A 20,636-nucleotide genomic window follows, 5' to 3' on the forward strand; every position below is an offset into this window, starting at 1 on the left:
GTATTAAAGTAGTATTCGTTTTAATTTCGGTAGTTTGTAGAAGGAAAACTGGTCGATTAAAAAAACCTTAATTATTTACAATAGGAAACCATAACTGCAAAAGAATTAACAAGAGAATATATTTATATTATATGGAAATTCGCGTTGCGGAAAGCGCATCTGCCTCCTTTTCTATTTCTTCATCTGGCGACATTAGGTAGGCCGCTGTTTTCAGTTTCTTCGACCCCCCCGTTATTAAGTCCTGCCGTCTTGCGGCCGAAATGAATAGGTCCCTGTAAAAGCCCACCCAGTATGCCAATTGTCGTGGTTATGAAAAGATCGCGTTGAGTGGTCGGGCGTCTCTGAACGTTGAAAAGTACGACTTTGTTTTTGGCGTTCAATCGCATGACGCAATTCGTGTAAAGTGTCGTTAATTTTTAGGGTTCCGTACCCAACGGGTAAAATGGGACCCTATTACTAAGACTTCGCTGTCCGTCCGTCCGTCCGTCCGTCTGTCCCTCTGTCTGTCACCAGGCCGTATCTCGCGAACCGTGATAGCTAGACAGTTGAAATTTTCACAGATGATGTATTTCTGTTGCCGCTATAACAACAAATACTAAAAACAGAATAAAATAAAGATTTAAGTGGGGCTCCCATACAGCAAACGTGATATTTGACCAAAGTTAAGAAACGTCGGGCGTGGTCAGTACTTGGATGGGTGACCGTTTTCTTTTTGCATTTTTTTCGGTTTTTTTTTTGCTTTATGGTACGGGACCCTTCGTGCGCGAGTCCAACTCGCACTTGCCCGGTTTTTTTTTATTATTATGTATAGTAAATCTGGCTAAATATTTTCTACAAAAGTACGGTTTCGTCGTGCGATGTCGACTGATAGTCAATTTGAGCGATGAAATAGATATGCGATTATTTATGTTCATGCACGTTTTTCCTTTCGACAGCCAACGCATTATGAAGTCGTGCAGTTTTATGAAAAAGCTCGTCGTGTTCATTTTGCGATTCGAATTCATAATATTCGAGTGCATTGATCATTGGCGAAACATGAAAAATCTGTTATTTTGTGTTTCATGATTTATAAATGTAGTTTTACAGTATTTTTTCCATCTGATACAGCCTGGTTCATTAAATAGCATGCTGGATTTACGTATGATCGGATTTTCAACTATTATCTACATATATGAACAAAGAATAAACGGGAAATGAATGGACATGTAAAACAAAATACGATAAATGCAGCAGGATTAAACCGAAAATAAATATAAGCTTGTATGTATTAGTGTAAGTATAAAACTACCGTTCTAAAGGATCTATATCTAGGGAACTATCTATATTTACCTCCACTAACATAGCGGCATCAGCAGTTTCAAGTAGTACCTACAAATAACAGATTATAATTGAATTCATAGATACACTAGTAGATATTAACAACAATATACTTAAATTGTTAAATATGCATGTTATAGGCACTAAGAGTCGTGTAATTTTGTGACAATACTTACTCTCACAAAACTCCAATATGTAAATGTCTTTAATGTATGACAATACGACTTATGAAACCAAAACTTAGACTTGAAGCAAACCAATTAAAAACTTCCATCTACAAAAATTAACAATGCATATGAACATCGGACTTGTGAAAAGAAAAATGAAATTATCCCCGAGTTCTACGAAAGAATTTTAATTATAAAGTTGTTGAACTCAAAGAAGAGTATGTAATCTTCCGTAAATTAATTCATAATTGGTTTTGAACTAAGAAGACATTTGTTGAATTTCGATTCAATAATTACAGGCGTATGTCAAGGAAAGTTTTGTATCGACTTTTGTACGGGACTTGAATGAGGAAAAGTGTGAAAACAATTGTTATTGCGTGCGATATCATTTCGATGCTATTACTTAATTGGTGACAATTAGTTGATAAAAGGAAATAAATACAGGCTTGTGTGGATTTATAGAGCATTAAGTTCATGATGTGAAAAAAGATAAGCAATGCAATTGTATGTGTGTTACTGTTTGTCAGTTTATTGCCAAGTTAATATTATAATTATGTATGTATACAGCTATATCATATTTTAATAATATCTTGTTTTGTGTCAACGATGAAAATGATAAACCTAAGACTGGGTTAGTGACTCACAATTTGATAATTGTTATACAGATGTCGGTATAGCAAAACTTATAGAAATATTACACGCGAGGTTTAAATAATCAAGAATGATTTCATGCTTAAATTCCGATCAGAAATAATAACAAGGGGCTTATCATGCTTTTAGTCCAACAATATTGATTCAAAGAAAATACAAGTATTTGAATATTTGTGTAAATAAGAATTGAATTGACACTGTAGAAGAGTGTAAACAGTTATTTGTCGCGCAAAATATTTCCACAACCGCTTTGCCATAATGTATTTACATAATTTTTCAGGCAAAATGCTTTTACTTTTAACTGCTTTAATAAAAAAATATACGACAAACAGTTTTAACGCGGACCCCCTCCTATTCAATTAACCGACGTGATTAAATTTTTACGCGACTTAAAAAAATACGCCAGCTTCCCGCCTTCATAAGTAGACTGCTTCCAACGATTTTATTAGCATATGGACCTTTATTGCAGACTTCTTGTTTCACGACTTTTATTATAATGGAGGAATTGTGTTTCAGATTGTTTAAAGGTGTCGTTAAATTTGCCTTTTAGCAGTAATCATTATAATCAATGCTGAAAGCTTCTAATGGGCTATGCCACTGGCGACATCTAGTGACTAAAAACTTAGCGAAAACTTGTTTATCAATAAAATTCTGAGGTGTCCGCCGCCAGCCATTATTAAGACAAGTATCTTCTATATCAGACACTATTAAATCTAGGCCTTTAGCCAAAACAGCTACGTGGGCCATTTTATGTAAAATTGTACACTACACTTTTCTTCAATTTGGGTATTTATAATATGTTAATTTTACTCGAAATCACGAGCTCTTTCGATTTCGGAGAAAAAAAGTGTTCCAAAATTTCCAAACATTTTTCATTCCTTACGGTTCCGGTAACGGAAGTAACCGCCATACAAAGTCTGAAAAATTGTAACTCTAATTCCATTCTGGAAATAAAGATCGTGGGATACTTTTTTCCGGTTAGAAGAAAAAAGAGTTTGCGATTTTGAGTAGAAACAATATAACTATATCTAAATATCAAAAGAGTGTAGTGTACAAGTTAACATAAAATGGCCCAAGGTGATAATGAATAGTATCTCATTCGGTGCAAGTGAGTTAAAAGTACCTATTCGCTATGTGCACGACTGGTGCTGCCCTCATTTTGGCGGATTTCTACGTTAAATCTTATGGAGTAAAATTAGTTCAAGCGGCTGCCGCTAGTACTGATGTCGGACATTCCATAAGATTACCTGTGTTTGTGACGATCAGCGCCACCGACTTCGCACGTTCCCAATAGCTAAACCATCGTCTGATCCTAGCACCCCCGAGGCGTGTCAGTCGCATTCACACCGTTTTTACCGCAGCTAAGTGACTTTACCACGATTTACCCGGCAAATACGGCACCTATGCTAGATCATTATGTACCTACTTCATGAACGAAATTTGACACTTTTACAGCATCATCAAAATGTCATGTACTTCAGGACAAAACTTTACTCAAGTGTGGAAATATGAGTCAAATACTGATATTCGTTAGAATCGTTAGTGATTATGTACCTACATCAAAACAGCTTTACCATTTATCGCGTTTACGTTTTAACTTGCCGATTTCATATATTTGCAGAATCGGTAGGGCTAATATGGTCGGCTCTTTGTCATTTGTCACCATGCCTCTCACGTTCTAACAAATATGTCAGTGCGAAAGTGACGCATTGCATGACAATTGATAAAAATGCGACCATGATATAGGTACGGGACTGTGTATCTAAAGAAAATTACGCCGTTGCCATAGAGCAACCCACGTACAGCCCGAGGCATACAATGGAAAGAAATCCTCGTCCGCTCTACAAACAGCCATATTCATTTTTAAAGGAAAGAGTGGTAATATTTTCACAGCGAAACAATATGCGCCTTTTATCATATCCCGCAAACTTCGTACGAGTAATAAAGACACAGAGGACACAAACGAATACACGTTTGCAGCGTTTTTGTACTTAAATCAGATTCGGTCTCGTGGGCACCAACCTGTGTCAGCAAGTCGAAGTACTCACATAAATCCCACTATGGGGGCACCAGGGAATAAGTGTGGAGTAATTGCGAGCACACGGGCTTGCTCGGCGTCGCGTACATTAACTATTAAATTCGTTGCATATTAAACTACTGCTTCGGGGCGGCGTATTACAGATCTATTTGTACCTGGCCGTTGTGTTCTTGTTTCCCCGGCTCTGGATAAATTTCGCCAAGTATAAGTGGCGGCGTTTCCAATCCAACGCTTGCAACTTTCGGCTTGTAAGGAGCACAAAATTGCTGCGAAATTAATTTGAAATAATATATAACCAGGGCAGATATGTAACATTTTCGAATGGATGCTTTAACTTTAGAATTTTATGTTAATTTCCAACCAATTAATAATTGCTATTTATGATCTGAAGTAGCGTAAGGTTGAAGAACTAATTATTTAGTCCCGCACATTAAGCTGACAGTCCATTTCCAACGACAGCTGCACTACCTGTTCATTTTACTATGGAAATTGACAATGACAGCGACGCGTTCAGTACCGGTAGTGCAGCTACGGTCAGAAATGAAATGTTACCATTAGTCCCGCTCATGATCACCGTCACCTGTCATTTTTGACCTGGCTTTAACGCCTATCTCTTTTAGTGGTATTCTTTATATTCTCGACTCTTCACAATAAGTGGATAGTTTTCAACGATGACATATACATATGTGATCCAAAAATACGTAGACATATTTAAGTTACACTAAGTTTAATTAAAATTAAAACTCCAATCAGTTTGAAACAAAATAAATTATCTTTCAAAGTTTTCTCTTTCGACTTTTGATACTTTTGTTAAAATGATCAACAATTGTTATGCACTTAAAAAATCGGAAATGCTATGTTCTACTTGCTTCTACGTTCCTTGTCTTGCCTTTCAAATTAAGAAATACTTTACAACATCGACTCATGCCAATATCGACCGGTGCTCGAGTAAATCTCAAAGTCAAAAGTTCTTCGGCGGGTCTGAATTACCCCGCTTGGCTAAAATGCCCTCTTTGTTTTAGACTGCCAACGGGCAGAGGGCCGTGGAGTGTTCGAAACCCCACTTGACACGCTTCATTTTTACCTTTCTCTCAAATTGGAACAGGGGTAGCTTGTTCACGTGTATTACTTTTTTGTGAGTTAATAAGATTTTCACATTGTTTTGTTAATGAAGGTTGCGAATAATTGACCCAGTTTTTTATAATTAAAGAGTTTTTTTTTTCAGAACAAATGTGCAGGTATTGTGTGGTATGAAATGGAAACTCGCTACAAACTTATTTAGGAACTTTATTAGGACTACTCAGTGCATATATCATTGGGCTTACAAATAAAACTAAGCGGAGATAAATAAACAAATAAAATTCTGCTGTAATACCTAAATAGCAAGGCAGTCCAGTCCTAACCTTTTGATGGCTCTAAAACGCTTGAACGCGTAACGTTCTGTCATTTGATCGGTGAGTAGAACATTTTCCCCAAGAGCACCGAGCGAGTTTTTAACCATATTAAACTTGCATTTCATATCTAAAAATCGAGAGTTTCTCCAAAATTGAATAACGTGACTGTATTTTAACTCCGTGAAACGAGGATATTCAGTTTTGCTCGCACAAACCTCTGGAGTCTTGTCTAATTCGCCTCAAAGTTAGTCCTAAATACAAATGTTAGTGCATACAGCTAAGAACTACTTTTCCCATCGGGCGCGGCTCGGCGCCGTGGCAATGCACTTTCGCTGACCCCATGCCTCCTCCCACGAATCCCTCTCGTTTACTCCCGAGGCTTTCTTCACCCTGTATCTCGCTCCCACTAGCCTGCGCCTGCGATTCCCGGGTACTGGGGTAATAACATTCTACGACGCGGTACGCCGCTAGAGTGGAACGAGTTCTGTCCATGACTTCGACAATTATTTGTGGAAGACAATGGTCGAGCTCATGTTTTATATCATGGACTTTGGAAGTTATTCTAGATTTTTTAACAATTTAATTATAATAAATACTTGAGTTCACAATGTACCAAAATTTTTGCTAGCCCTACTAAATTGACAATTGAAGGCTAAGCACTAATGATTAATGTTTCATACCAATCATATGTATTAGAGTGACATTCCATTTCCAACTGCAGCTGCAATACTGTTCATTTTACTATGGAAACGCGTCGCTGTCATTGTCAATTTCCATAGTAAACTGAACAGTATTGCAGCTGCAGTTGGAAATGGAATGTCACTCTTATGCTACAAATTATTGACAAGCATGACAAAACAGGTATCACGAGTAAATAGGTACCCAAGTATCAGTTAGGAAGAATACTAACAATGTTTCGACATTCGTATCAACAAGTGTATGCGATTTACAACATACAAGAAGATAAAATTCGGGCCACAAATCGATTACCTATAATATTGATACAACACAAAACATTTGTTTCGATGCGTACCTATTTTCACACTATACATATCATTGTTATAAACTGGTAACAACTAAATATTTAATTTTCGCTTTGCCTAAGTCTTGTTTTAATACGGTTCCAAGGTGGAACGAAGTTATCGGTAATTTACAAATGCACTCACGCTAAAGAGCAACTAGAATGAGCACGATGAATGTTTGGTTTGCAATATAGACCAGCATTCGCGTGGTTACTCGGAGAAAGCGCAGTGCCACAGCTTGTGCTGTGTAAAACAATACGTTATAATAACACGAGTATGTAATGTAGCAAAATACATTCTAGAACCTTGTACAGTCACCTGCAATAATATATTACACGACGAAGGCCGCAAAAATATCTGACACGATCTTATTTGTAGAGCCATAGGAGCGCGTCACATATTTCTGCGGCCTCCGAAGAGTAACATATTATTGCAGGTGACTGTAGTACAAGACATCATGTGGATGGCATCTACGTTTCTCAACTTTTGATCTTATTTTCTTATATTTAAACGGTAGCTAAATGTTTATAATTATCTCACTGGAATCATAAGATCTAATTGCTTACATCAAAATAGCTATAAGAAATAAACTATTGTTAACGAGTTTAGGGACTTTAATTGCGAGACCATTACGGAACAACGAATACAAAAAGAGCGCGAGAACAGCGTTTGATATCGTGTCAAAAATAATCACTTAGCTTTTTTCAATAAAAAAATGTATGTGCCTTTTCGAGCTGAATCGCACTACCATTAAGTTGGGTCGGATTATGCGACGGTAAGCTAGGTTCATCTGTATAGTTTGAAAGCGAGATGTCAAGTATTCAATCGGACGTCAACCGTATTCAGACTTTATCCATGAAAATTTTAGGATGACATTCGTTAGCATCCCTCCCAGAGACTCGCGGCTCGGAGCATATTGCTGCGAGTAACAAACAAAATGTTCAAAGTAGACGATCTTGCCGTTGTATTTTGCAACATAGGGGTAAGTGTTTGGGTGCACATTCGACTGCGTCAATGACGCGTGTAAAGGAAGCAGAGTTCGGTTACATTCCATCGTACAATGAGTAATTTAAAAATTCAAAAACTCGTCGAGGCCGCGTGCGCGAGGTGAGGCGATCTTACGAGCACCACTCGGCAATTGAGACTGTTACTGCCTGCATGCTACCTATACAAGCCCTTTTCGCGTTCCGTTTGAACGCTTAAATAAAATCGAACCACTTCAACTTTAAACAAACAGTCTCCAGTCTCCTAATGTTTTAAAATTGCGGTACGCTTTTACCGGTCACCCAATTTTCTAGTTGTTCAAATAAGTCTACATGATTTATAACCTATGGTATATAATGTCATGTTGTATACTGTTAACCCTTACCTAATCTAGCGCATCGCAAAATTGAAGTCATATTGAAACTGATATGTTTTTCGTAATGTTTGCCAAGTTTGAACCGTTTGAAGAAATAAATCAGATCAAGAAACTCGAGTCACGTTACAGAACTTACATTAGTTATTCCAGAAAGGATTGTGGAATCTAATATCAATTAGGAACAAATGGGAATGTGGGCAGAATGTGGGCAGTTTCTTCAGGCACGCCGCGTGCGCCAGCTAATTGGTAAACATGGCGGAGAACAAATGCGAGCGATTGCTCGCTACCAGCTCACAACTATTTTTAAATGAAATTCTTTCGACTCATATTCCCAAGTGTACTCCCATAGTATTCGCAGTCAAAGGTGCATCAGGTTTTGGAATTCGATATTTGATTGCAATTCAATTATTCAGCCGTTATTCGTTGCGTTGGTTAATGGTATATGGGTTCAGTGGATCCAATAAAAGTTAATTGAACTAGCTTTTTTTTTAATTCTCTAAGCGAATAACTAAGGTGTGGGAAAAAGATGATATATTTTACAAGGTCAGGAAATGAATGCTCAAAAAACGTTGTAGAGGGAAATGCTAGGAACACAATTTTTGACTCCGTAACTTTGTTTAGACTAGTTAGGAGGTGAACATATCAAAAGTCCCCGGCTGTAGCCCCGGTGCTGCGGGGTAGAGGGGGGTAAGAAGGTCGAATTTTTCGGTTTTTCATTGATATCTTGGAAACTTTGCATCTTAGCGACATGACTACTAAGACAAACCGAAAGCTCATAAAATTAGTTACAAGTTTTATCCAGTCAAGTTTCTCGATATCTTGAATAGTTTTTGAGATAGACGCTCTTGAAAGTTTATTTAGGGATTTTAATGTTATCTTGATATCTACATCAGTGATGCTGTTAGGCCATGTTTGGCATCATTTTCGTATAAATCGGGGGTGCTGAATTCATTTATGGTATCACATTGACACTATTCCGAAGTAAAAACAAATTTAAAAAAATATATATTTTTTAAAATCCCTCTTCACGCTTAAACCGCTGAACCAATTTCGTTGAAATTTGGTACAGAAATAGTTTCAGTCTCGACACAGGACATAGGATAGTTTTTATAACCAAAAGCATCTTTTGAGGATGTGAAAAGTGGGGTGGAAGTTTGTATGGGGAGTCAGTAACCGCTGAACCGGTTTAGGTGAAATTTAGGATCGTATACATCTGTGATTTAGATGAAAATGATACCTAACATGACTTCAAACCTTACCTTAAGCAGTATGAACCTCAGGAATTCAGTTTCGTCGATGAAGTTGAATTCCCCCATACTCCATTTCACAACTTTAAAGGATGATTATTGAGATAAAAATTATCTTATGTCCTGTCTTGGGACTCGAAATATCTGTATACCAAATTACAATTAAATCGGTTGAGCGGTTTAAGCGTGAAGAGGAATTTAAAAAAAAAGTTATTTGTTTAAAGTTTATATGTTTTTTCTTAGGAATTGTGTCAATGTGATACCAAAAATGAATTCAGCATCCCCGATTTATACGAAAATGATACCAAACACGGCCTAGCAGCTTCACTAATGTAGATATCAAGATAAAATTTAAAGCCCTAAATAAACTTTCAAGAGCGGATATCTCAAAAACTATTCAAGCTATCGAAAAACTTGACTGGATAAAACTTGTAACAATTTTTATCAGCTTTTGGTTTGTCTCAGTAGTCATGTCGCTAAGACGCATAGTTTCCAAGACATTAGTGAAAAACCGAAAAATTAGACCTTCTAAACCCCCTCTCCCCCCCAGCACCGGGGCTACGGCCGGGGACTTTTGATATGTTCACCTCCTAACTAGTCCAAACAAAGTTACGGAGTCAAAAATTGTGTTCCTAGCATTTCCCTCTATAACTTCTTATTTCTTGGCCTACTTAAACAGCGTTTATGTTAAAAAATTAATTAGATAAAATGTAGCAACCTTATTGTATACATTGTGTTGTGGTGGCGTAAATAAATGTGTTGACTTTCTTTCAAGTAAAATTAATCCTTAATCTTAAAATTTTGAATATATTGTGCGAGTTTTTTTAATAAATTACGTCATATTGTGACTAACAGTTTGTTTGGTTATTTACTTAAATAAACATAATAGAATACCAAACTCATGACATGAGATTATAAAATAAGGCAACAGTAATCATTATAAATTTTTAAATTGCGTGTACTTGAATCCCTACTTACCGACCAAACGAATCATCATACCTGATTTTTAAATTGCCTTATCAACAAACTGCACCAAAGGAATTAAGACCGAATCGCATCAATCATAAAGTTTAAAATAATTCAACAGTTTCCATTTAATTACTGTTTAGGTAAGTAGCAAAGTGAAAATGAGCCTTATGAGAACGTTACAAGTTTTCATTTGGCGAGAAGTCAGGGGTCACGTTCGTGGGGTCATTGGATATAGAGCTTTGACTTGTGAGGGATAGAGCTGAAAGTCGTTTGACTGGTGTGAAAATTCAACGCTAGTACGTTAGGGTAAAAACTGGGTTGTAATTAGTCTGAGCTGTGAACAGATGCGAGTCAAGTGGACGGTGGCGGCGATGGATTTGGACTATGGCCTGGCCGCGTATTCCCGTTGCGCATAACTACGTAATGTGTAGTTTAACGTGGCCTCTAAATCCGGAACTATACGTAAGTAATTGAAGAGCGCACGTATACTGGTTTACCCGGTGAACCCACCACCAATAGCCATCCATAGCTACTCAAGCGTCCGCGAGCATCGCCTTTAAGAAAACCAAAGATACATTCGATTATACATTTGAATCATATAATTATGTATAGTAGGTACCGTAAAATGGGGTGACTTGGGTGAAATTTGACTTTCAAGCATCGATAAAATTTTATTTTTACATGTGAAAACTGAATGGTGTGTGAAGTGGTTCGGACGTTTGTATTTTAGATTGTATTTTATTTTGGGTAGTTCCATTTCATAAATTTGACGATAAAGAGGAAAACCCACCTCATCCCGTAGTGCCTTGTATTTAGGGTAAGAGGGTTTTTTATACAAAGGTGATTTTGGAAGATTGTTAGATCGATTTTTTTTATTATGCGTATTACTATAGCCCAATTTTAAATTGGAATACATTATTTTTGTAGCAGTAGCCTTAAAATCCCTTCTCACCCCCCTCTCAAACCTTCTCTCCCCATTCATAACCCAACTCTCCCCGCGAAACCTACTCACCCCGTCTTACGGTACAGTAGATTTTTACAGATATAAATAGAATTTTCAGATTAAATTTTAAAAAATACACTTGTTTCGGTTTTTCAATTCAGTGCATCCTTTCAAGTACTGGTTTTGATTAAAACTTATTTTGCCTGACTCATTAGTCAAAATTTAAAATTTCATTTCGACTAGATAAGCATTGAAAGTCAGATTAAAGGAAAAACTTAGTTTATGTAGAAACTTACGCAGTCCTATAAACTGTGAAGTACAGGCGACGAACTTAAAGGGTAGGAGTATTATATCTTATAACTTGTTAGCAGCAAGTAGGTATTAGCTGACTTTTTATTTTAAGAAAGGTAGGTATTGAGATGTTAATTTGTAGGTTTGCTTAATATATGTAATATATTTGCAAAATATAAAAGTAAAAAACTCGTTACAGACGCGAGATAAAATATATGTTATTTGTAGTTTTAACCGTTTGCGGTTGAGGTTAAATAGTCAAAGAAAATGTAAATTGAAAAATGTTTACTGTTGATCTCACTAGAGCGGAGCGCAGGCAATTTAATATAAATCTTGTTGAATACTCTTTCTTGACATACGATTTTAATCATTTTTGAAAAAAAAAGAACTACGATTACAATTCCGAAATTAGGTACACAGGTATTTGTATCCAATAAAGTTACACCGTCAGTTTTCGTCAGTAAATTTTCGGATATAAACGGATAAATTGTGCACTTACATATACGAACATTTTCGATTTTACTTCAACCGGAAGCACTTTTTGAAATCTATCGATGTGTAAATATATTTATGTTTGCACAAAATAAATGCATTTTTGTGGAAAATATTTTATTTTTCTATAAACGGTTAGATTTAAGCTATCAGAACTCGACATTTGCAAAGCGGAAAAATCGTTAATTTTTTTATAAATGTATGTGCATGTATTTACGTAAAGTAAATAAAGGCTTTTTGGGAACGATTTATTTACGGAGCAAACAAATGTAGAGCAACCGCAATCATTCAGACTATATGATGATTTTATTATTATATAGTTACGAAATTACTGTAATCATTTATTTAATAATTGGTAGTTACTACTATAAAATAAAATTCTTTCTAAATCTTGCGGATACTTTACAAAAAAATATGTCGATCAGTACAAAAAGGCACGTAAGGGCGTTTCTTGTTTACATTTTCATTAAGAAGCTCCAATATGCAATTTGCTACTTGCCCTAAAGTCGCTTTTCATGCGGAACAACCCAAATGTAGATAAATAAAGATGAAACTGTGTGTACTTACCGTTTCGGACGCAATGTAGCGCCCGTTGCTGCACTCAAGTAGTGAAGATTCACTCACCTGGAACGAAAAAAAAAACTAATTACTTGTCTGCCAGTGATTCCAATAGCTTTTACGTTGGTATTATTTAGTCTGTAGCTATAATGCAATAAAGTGTAGGGGAATCTAAAGGTAATTTCATCTAGTGGAATGGAATGAACCTTCCCTGCTTTAAGATTGATTACCTGCTGTTGGTGTATCCTCAAGGGGATCAGATGTACAGATGTAAATAAAACAGTGCATGTTTTGCATTGCGTCTTATTGTTGGAGATGCGAAATAATAATGTAGCATCAACTAAACTAAACCCTTTGAGTTATAATGACATTTTATTTTATAGTTATCGAGTAAAGTAAGTAGGTATGTATATCGTCGCCTAACACCCACAGTAGGTACAACCTAGCCCGGGTTGTTCTGTGTAAGATGTCCCCTAATATTTATTTATCAAACAACTACTGATAGACGGATATGTCAATACTAAGGATTCTGTTGTTGCAATTTCGATTACGAAACCCTAAAAAGTATGTAACTTCAAAAAAGGTATTATCAAAACACACATTTCACATACATAGGTACAAGTGATCACAGTCCATTCGATTGTATACGTTAACATTAGTCAAAAATCAATTCTCTCAAAGCAATAACCAGAATCAAAGCAGTTAATCACACTAGTTTCCCAAGGGCAGACGAGTCGATACCTATTTGCATGACTAACCACCCCTTAAACCCGGGACAGAGTATACCCTGGTCAACAATAGGAACGTTTAGCAATTCACTCTCATAATGAAGTTAAACGGAGATTGTGGCCGGTTGCCCCCACCCCTATGAATCGTGAGGCGAAACGTGGAGCTTTTAGTGAACATTGGCCCATTGGCGGACTTAATTGGCACGGTTTCAAACATTGGCATTGACGACGCTTTCGTCATATATGATTTCATGTTTCGTAGAAGTTTTAGTTATTTTACGGTGGCAAAATAGGTACAATTCTATGGAAAAGAAATTACTTTTACGAAGCTCACAAAGTCGAGCTTTGGCTTTCGCTAGTTTTAAGTAAAAAATACAAATTGAACAACACAATTAGCCAAACAATTATAATATAATATCATATTTGTGAACGACTTAATCTAAATGATAAGTAGTCGTGAATCACATCACTTAATTATAAGTGAAGGCATTTTCATTTAGCTAATGTGTAATTTTATGGCTACAAAATTATATAAAAGTGGTCACATTACTGAAAATTAACGTCAATCGCGTGTTTCGTCATAGAAGGTAAAATAATATGTATCTCACACAAAATTTAAGTTGACCTTTAAAAAAATCCCATATCATTAAAAACAATGTCGAAAAACGTAGTTAATACAAGCGTGACAAATATTTACACCTGGTATATGACACGGCGCCACTTGGCGGCAGTTACGCGCGCCGCCGAGCGCGAGCTCGCCGGGTTCGAGTCACAGAATTGGCATTGACACCCTTACGGGTCTATTATGACGTAACGTTATCGGAAGATTCGGGGTTTTGAGACAGTTGGGATGTTGAAAAGTTGGAGTGAATGGGGTTGGCCGGTCAAAGTATTTAGCAGATGGCGCCAGCATACGAGTAGCTTGCCTTGGCCTGTCAATCCCTACAATTGTCCATCCAGCAAAAGAAAAAGGGCAAGTTATGATGGCCCTATCTATAGTTCGTTTTTTTTAGCATTAGAAAAAACTTGCAAGAAGGTAAGCGATCTTGACATGTCTTTTAATTCAAAAACGCTTTTTTAAAATCACAAACTATTACTTATGAAAGCAGAAGAATATAAATGATCGTATTAGATTTATAATTATTACATATTAGCCGTAACTTATTTTTAAAATGTGTTTTTCAATTAAAAGACACGTCAAGATTGTTTACCTTATTTCTAATGCTAAAAAAAACAAAAAGACACGTCAAGATTGTTTACCTTATTTCTAATGCTAATAAAAACAAACTATATGCAAACCTTTGACAGTTGCCAACCCCATTTGTGATTTCGTGTGATATACAGGCAATTAAACCCATAGGTAGGTAGGTGCTTGAGCGCATTGTAAATACGGTTTTCGAGTGTCTGTCAAAATAATCTTATTTATTATTCGGACAAATAAAATTAAATATAAAGGTAAAATCTGTTATAAATGGGCATTTTCGTTTAAACTTGCACTTTAAAGCGCGACTTACGAGTTAGTCGTGTTTCAGTAAGGTCTAACCGTTACATTCCTGACAAAATGTATGGGATTTGACATTGACCGTCAGTTTTGTAACGATTGCTAACCGGCCGTTAAAGGTGCACAGTTAAGTGAAAATGCCCAAATTAGCAATAAGCATATTTAAAAATACCTACCTACCTAGGCTTTGAATTATTAGAAAATCCAATTATTAACGCTTTCTACCCCCAAATCGATTTGACTCCTTATATAATATACACATAATTCCCGGTAAGGGCATTTATACCGGGAATTAAACCCACGACCATAGGCTATACAGGCAAGGTTACTTCCCACTAGGCCTTATGAGGTGTACCGACTAATACTAATAATACTTCAGAAGAAGAATTTCAGCGCTAAATACACTAGTACTATACAAATCTATTATGCTGAACATAATAATCAATTATGGGAGGAAGTTAGAGGCTTTGTGCATTAGATTAATAGATTAGTTAGTAGATAAGAAACTATATACGGATTAAACAACATAGATAACGTGTCTATATTTCAAATGTAGTTAAAAGCAAATACGGCATTCTCACTGCTCCTGATCGTATCGTCGGGTGAAAAGCAAAAGTCACTAATTAACACCATTGAAATTATTGAACAATAAACCGTGTGACAAGTGTAATAAAGTGCATTGTTACTTAAATTTTTTGATAGTACTTAGTGACTTTTGCTTGTCACCCGACGGTATATTGTTTTACTAGTAGTAAACAATATACTCTAGATACATAAAGTGGAAACAAAAACATACTCGTTACTGGGATGATGTGCTAAGTACTCTGGCTGCCACTCAAGTCTATGAAACAGTCAGAATTTTCTCCAAGTTGTGCATTACATATCCCCTAGAGGATGTTCCGAACTTATGCACAAGACACGTGGCTTACTTTGATAGGCATCTTACAGCTTTACTTTGTTTTACACTTAGACTTATTTTAGAATTTGACTATACGAGTATACAAGCTTAAATATTTGAATGGTCTACAATTTAACACGAAAGTGGAGGACCTCCGCAAAATCTCCCGAATTCGAAACTACATAGGTACAGTCAACGGTAAAAATATGGGTGTAGACAACTTACTCAAAAATATGTCCCATACTTCTTAATTCACTGACATAAGAGTTATGGGACATATTTTTGAAATGATTTGTACACCCATATTTTTACCGTTGAATGTACGTAGTCTTCATTTCTCTCTCTGGATATTAACATTATTGAAAATATTTTGACGAAATTTGTTGCATATCAACCACAGCTACGTCCCTATTACGTTTGATTTTTTTTTTAATTTTTGATTTAGAGTTAGGAGCTTTTTTAATAACAAAAGTTCCGTGAGACACAGACATAAGTATTAAATATAGCGTTTTTCGACTTAAAATACGTGAGTGACCCGTTCTTAATATATTTAAGAGTTATAGGAGCATTTGAAAATTAGTGTGTAAACTGTTTTTCGCTTCTAATTTTTATAATAATAGGGCATAGCTATGGTTAAAATACATCAAATTACGTAAGAATATTTTCCGTAATGTTAATATACAGAGAGGAAAATGTGGACTACGTTTGTATGGAGAATTTAATTTTGAAATCAAATACATCACAAGTTTACCTCTAAGTCCAATAACAGTCAACGAGATTGTTCTGAATTATTTAGAAGTAAAACCCCCCAAGCAGTATTGTGATCAAAGGAGGATTGGTGATATCGTCGTCGTTCCCCGACATACCAAAATTCTTTCCTAATCCCGAATTTCTACTTTGAACGTAAAAGAAATGTTGACTAAGAAAACTAATTTGTAGTTAATAGATTGTTAATTTCGTCTGATGTTTGCGCAATTCAATTGACCCTCTAAGAGTCTTTGTTGTCGAACTATTTGGAGAAAAGTATGCGTTTGAAAGTAAACCGATTTCATTTAATTTTAGTGCGGTATGATGATATAGCGTCCGTTATGACCATTGTGAAAGAAATACAATTTTCTTGAACAAAAACATTAAATATTCAATAAGTAATATATTATAAAGTCGATAAGTACACAAATACAATATCATTGGGGTTGTTCCGCATAAGCAAATTAACAGAAACTCCCATGCAAAAGTGCATATCCATTTTATGAATGAATTCCTTTCATAATGTGTTCATGCTATTTTTGCAGTTCGCTATACATAGGATAATTTTAAAATGTATTCATGTATAGCGAGCACAGGGTGCTCTTAAAGTTATATAATACTCAATAATTATATTAGATACATAAATCTATCAGAAATGGTCACATTAGTACTAAAGCTTTGAAACCACTAACACAGTATAATAGAACAGATACCCGTGATAATTACGACCAGTACTTTTAGACATATTGTATGCCTAACAGGGGCATAACTTCGTCGGGTGCCTGTTTCACCTCAAGTTTGCGAAGTTTTGACAACGCATCTTCCCCGATATTGTTTTAAGTTTATTAAGTTTCGAACATTGCATAACGCAAGTTTACTAATGAACCAAACAGGGAATTTTAATAACATTTTTATACGTACAGGATAGGGATGTTTCCTGTACTTAAAATAAATTATTTCAAACCGTGCACGAAATAAACCACCTAATAATTATTAGAAAAACATAGATAGCAGCTATTTTTAAACACAATGTGTATTTAATAAATCGGATTGAAATATAAAAAGTAGGTGAGTTTACCGTGACGTCACTACATTCGTTTTCATATAAATTCCATATCAGCAAATCGTTTTGACAGTTCTAAAAGAGAAGCTGATTTGACTAGTCGGAATAGGAATGTAGCCTATTCTATGGTTCTTGCACCTGATTATTGACTGGTATTTGATCGGATTCGTGACGATCACAAAACATGTACGAACATGTACAGACAACAACAGCAATAAAAGAAGACATCATTAAGTGTATATCACGAAATAGTAGTAGTAATAGTAATAAGCATACTCGTAGTGGTAGTAGTTGGTAGTTTAGTACCTACTCGTATTCGTATAGCTCTAATTTTAACGTAGTTCCTCGCTAAAGAAGTCTAAGATAATCCAACCAAATTCCACAAATTAGCGTTAATGTTTTATACAGGATTATAACAGGACATAATATATATGAATAAGACAATTAATCTAAGAATGTCACGTCTGATATGTAATCCATCGCCGGCGCCGTATTAACTACCTAACGCTATAGAAACTCTTCCGATTAAAATTCAAGCATCTTACATTAAATACGCGCTGGTCTATTGTGATCGTTAAAAATACAGCGGCTATTCACAGCCGTAAGGAAATGAATCTGAAAATAACTTGCAAGTAATGAACATAAATTATACAGTGCACAGTTCGAAGTAAGGCCCACACGTGCTCGATATCTGGCCGTGTGTTCGGATTGGTTGCGTGAGCGCAAGCGAGTCGAGTTATCAGGGCGGGCGTTTTCAGAAATAAATATCGAAAACCCGATTCTCACAGATCCCGGTGTTTTTGGGTTCTTTCAACACAGAATCACTAGCATATTCAATTCTGATGATAAAATAAAATGTCCCAAAAAGTAAGAAAATTGTACATTCCACTATGTCACGCACATACAAGTGAAAAATTTTTTCATACTAAAACGTGACGTAATGGAATGAACATTTTGGGACATCTTTTTTTAATGGTAGAATGGAGAATGCTGTCGATTCTGAGTAGAATGAGCCCAAGAACGTCCAGATGTGAAAGAATCAGGTTTACAATATTTATTTCTGAAAACGCCCATCAACAAAACCTGTGTGAAATTAGCTTCCATTCCATTCCATTTCCAACGACAGCTGCACTACTGTCAATTTTACTATGGAAATTGACAATGACAGCGACGCGTTCAGTACCGGTAGTGCAGCTGCGGTTAGAAATGGAACGTTACCATAATAAGTTCATAATAAACTTTGTGTAGGTAACTTGACGTAATCTAAGCTATTTTTCCTTGAAAATATTTCTTATTCATAAGCTCATCTGCCTGTGACCACGAACGCAATATCACGTTGGAAACGTCAGGCCAAATAATAAAAATAAATGCATTGATTCAGTTTTAAAATTTTGATTGAAATTAGTATAACCCAGTAGTAAATGAACATTAATGTTGTCTTCCTGCATTAAATTTTACTACGAGGAGAATACACTTTTATTAAGATTAAAGCGAGTGCTAAAAAGTCCTCACGCCACTTCTATTACACGTATTTAAGTTTGACGCGCAGATGGCCTACCGCAAACCACGTTCGACGTGTTGCCTTTCTGTCGCACTTGTAAATTCGTACGTTAGTTTGACAGGGAGGCAGCAAATCGAACGTGGTTCGCGGTAGGCCCACAGTTATCTCGATTCGGGGCACGTCGAATGTTTATTAACATATCGACCATAAAACCGGGCGGATTTTTCCGCCTTCCGGTGCAGACGGCTTTCACGGTTTTTGCACTGCCCTTGCCCCTTTTTGTCTATTTTTAGCATCGATGCTGTAAGCATGGTATTATGTAACGTGTTTTATTAAGTCTACTTAGTATATTTTATGATAATATATTTCGGTAATAAATTTCACCTAAAATACCAATAAATCAATTAAGGTGTACGTCGAAGCGCTGGTCACTGTCCCAGTATGATATGGAGCCGAGCACGGCTAGGGTGTTTACCTTACCTTTTTCCTTTATCATATTTTCGGAAGGTTAGAAGAGAGCGAGGTGAGTTGTGACAGAGGAGAGTTGTGACATTGTCGATTTTTTGGAATCTAATAACTGTTAGTGAGCTCGCAACAGTGTGCGTTTGTTAGCTCGCAACTTGAACTAAAAAACGCGCGCTATTGCGACCTAGTTTTTAGTTAATAGATTCCAAAAAATCGACAATGTCACAACTCACCTCAGACTCCCCTATGCGGTGTGCAATAAGATTTTCTTATATAGTTTTATTAAGAAAGTATTGTCTCAGTTTATATTTCAAAAGAAAAATGCAACTGTACGAAAACAACGAAACAGCTTTCATTATTCCCGAAATTCTTCTTTGAATTTCAAAGCACCGTTTTAAAATATTCAAGTTTCTTTCATTTCACCAAGCCACCTGTATCTGGGTGTGCTTATTTTTCATTTGGCCACCACGTTCAACAGTATTGGCTTACGTGGACAGTCGGAACAAAAATACCGTCGCAAAAGGGAAACTACTGCAAATATGGGAATAAAAACCAAAGGAAATGAATAAAAATGTATCGACGGATAGATAGGAATGAATAACGTTCAGTTGCGATTCAAATGTTTGTACCCGCCATAATGTTTGCTTAGAATACGGAGGAATGAGACGAGAAACGACGCCCGCCTGATGCCAACCGAACTAGTAAACAAGAAAACAGAAAAATATATGTGAAGCTAAACGGATAAACGTTACAGAAATCAGGTTTGTTTCCTCAGTAATCCTCTGTTAATTTTATTGCAATAGGATTCGTAATAAAGATCACAACACAATGATTTGTTACTTAAAACGTTCAAAGACTTTCTTCATTATATTCTAAGTTTGATTTTAAAAATCTTAAGAATTCTACCTCTCTACAGGTTCCGCGTAGGCACGGCACGTTACGTTAAGTTTTTTTCGGACCTGAGTAAAGCTCTATGCCAGATGAGGCGTTAGAGATGTGTACATGGCGGCATAATAGACTGCAAAAAATCCAGAGGACCATTGATTTCAGGTAGCGTCGGGAAAATCCAGGAAATCCATCATATCCTTGGTAGCTCTTTTTAACTAACTTCATCATCATCATCATCATCTCAGCCATAAGACGTCCACTGCTGAACATAGGCCTCCCCCTTGGACCTCCATTCGTACCGGTTGGAAGCCACCCGCATCCAGCGTCTTCCGGCGGCTTTAACAAGGTCGTCCGTCCATCTTGTGGGTGGACGTCCTACGCTGCGTTAACTAACTT

At 36.3% G+C, this 20,636-nt stretch overlaps 1 protein-coding gene across 7 annotated transcripts in view; it reads right to left on the reverse strand.

Moving 5' to 3' along the window:
* LOC134666050 (polypyrimidine tract-binding protein 2) overlaps nt 1–20,636 on the reverse strand; it is a 652,404-nt gene that overhangs the window by 182,720 nt on the left and 449,048 nt on the right. Inside the window, exons 2-3 of one of the 7 annotated variants that reach the window (XM_063523156.1) lie at nt 12,459–12,515; nt 1,330–1,368 (exon numbers count right to left, since the gene is read on the reverse strand). The exons of 3 other annotated variants lie outside the window; for them this stretch is intronic. In XM_063523156.1, the coding sequence (XP_063379226.1) occupies nt 1,330–1,368; nt 12,459–12,515 (96 nt within the window). Of the gene's footprint in view, nt 1–1,329; nt 1,369–12,458; nt 12,516–20,636 lie in introns of those variants that run through there. 3 more of the 7 variants (XM_063523158.1, XM_063523161.1, XM_063523160.1) reach the window with 3 other exon arrangements.

Source organism: Cydia fagiglandana, chromosome 7, assembly GCF_963556715.1.
Source record: "Cydia fagiglandana chromosome 7, ilCydFagi1.1, whole genome shotgun sequence".
In the NCBI taxonomy this organism is placed as follows: domain Eukaryota; kingdom Metazoa; phylum Arthropoda; class Insecta; order Lepidoptera; family Tortricidae; genus Cydia; species Cydia fagiglandana.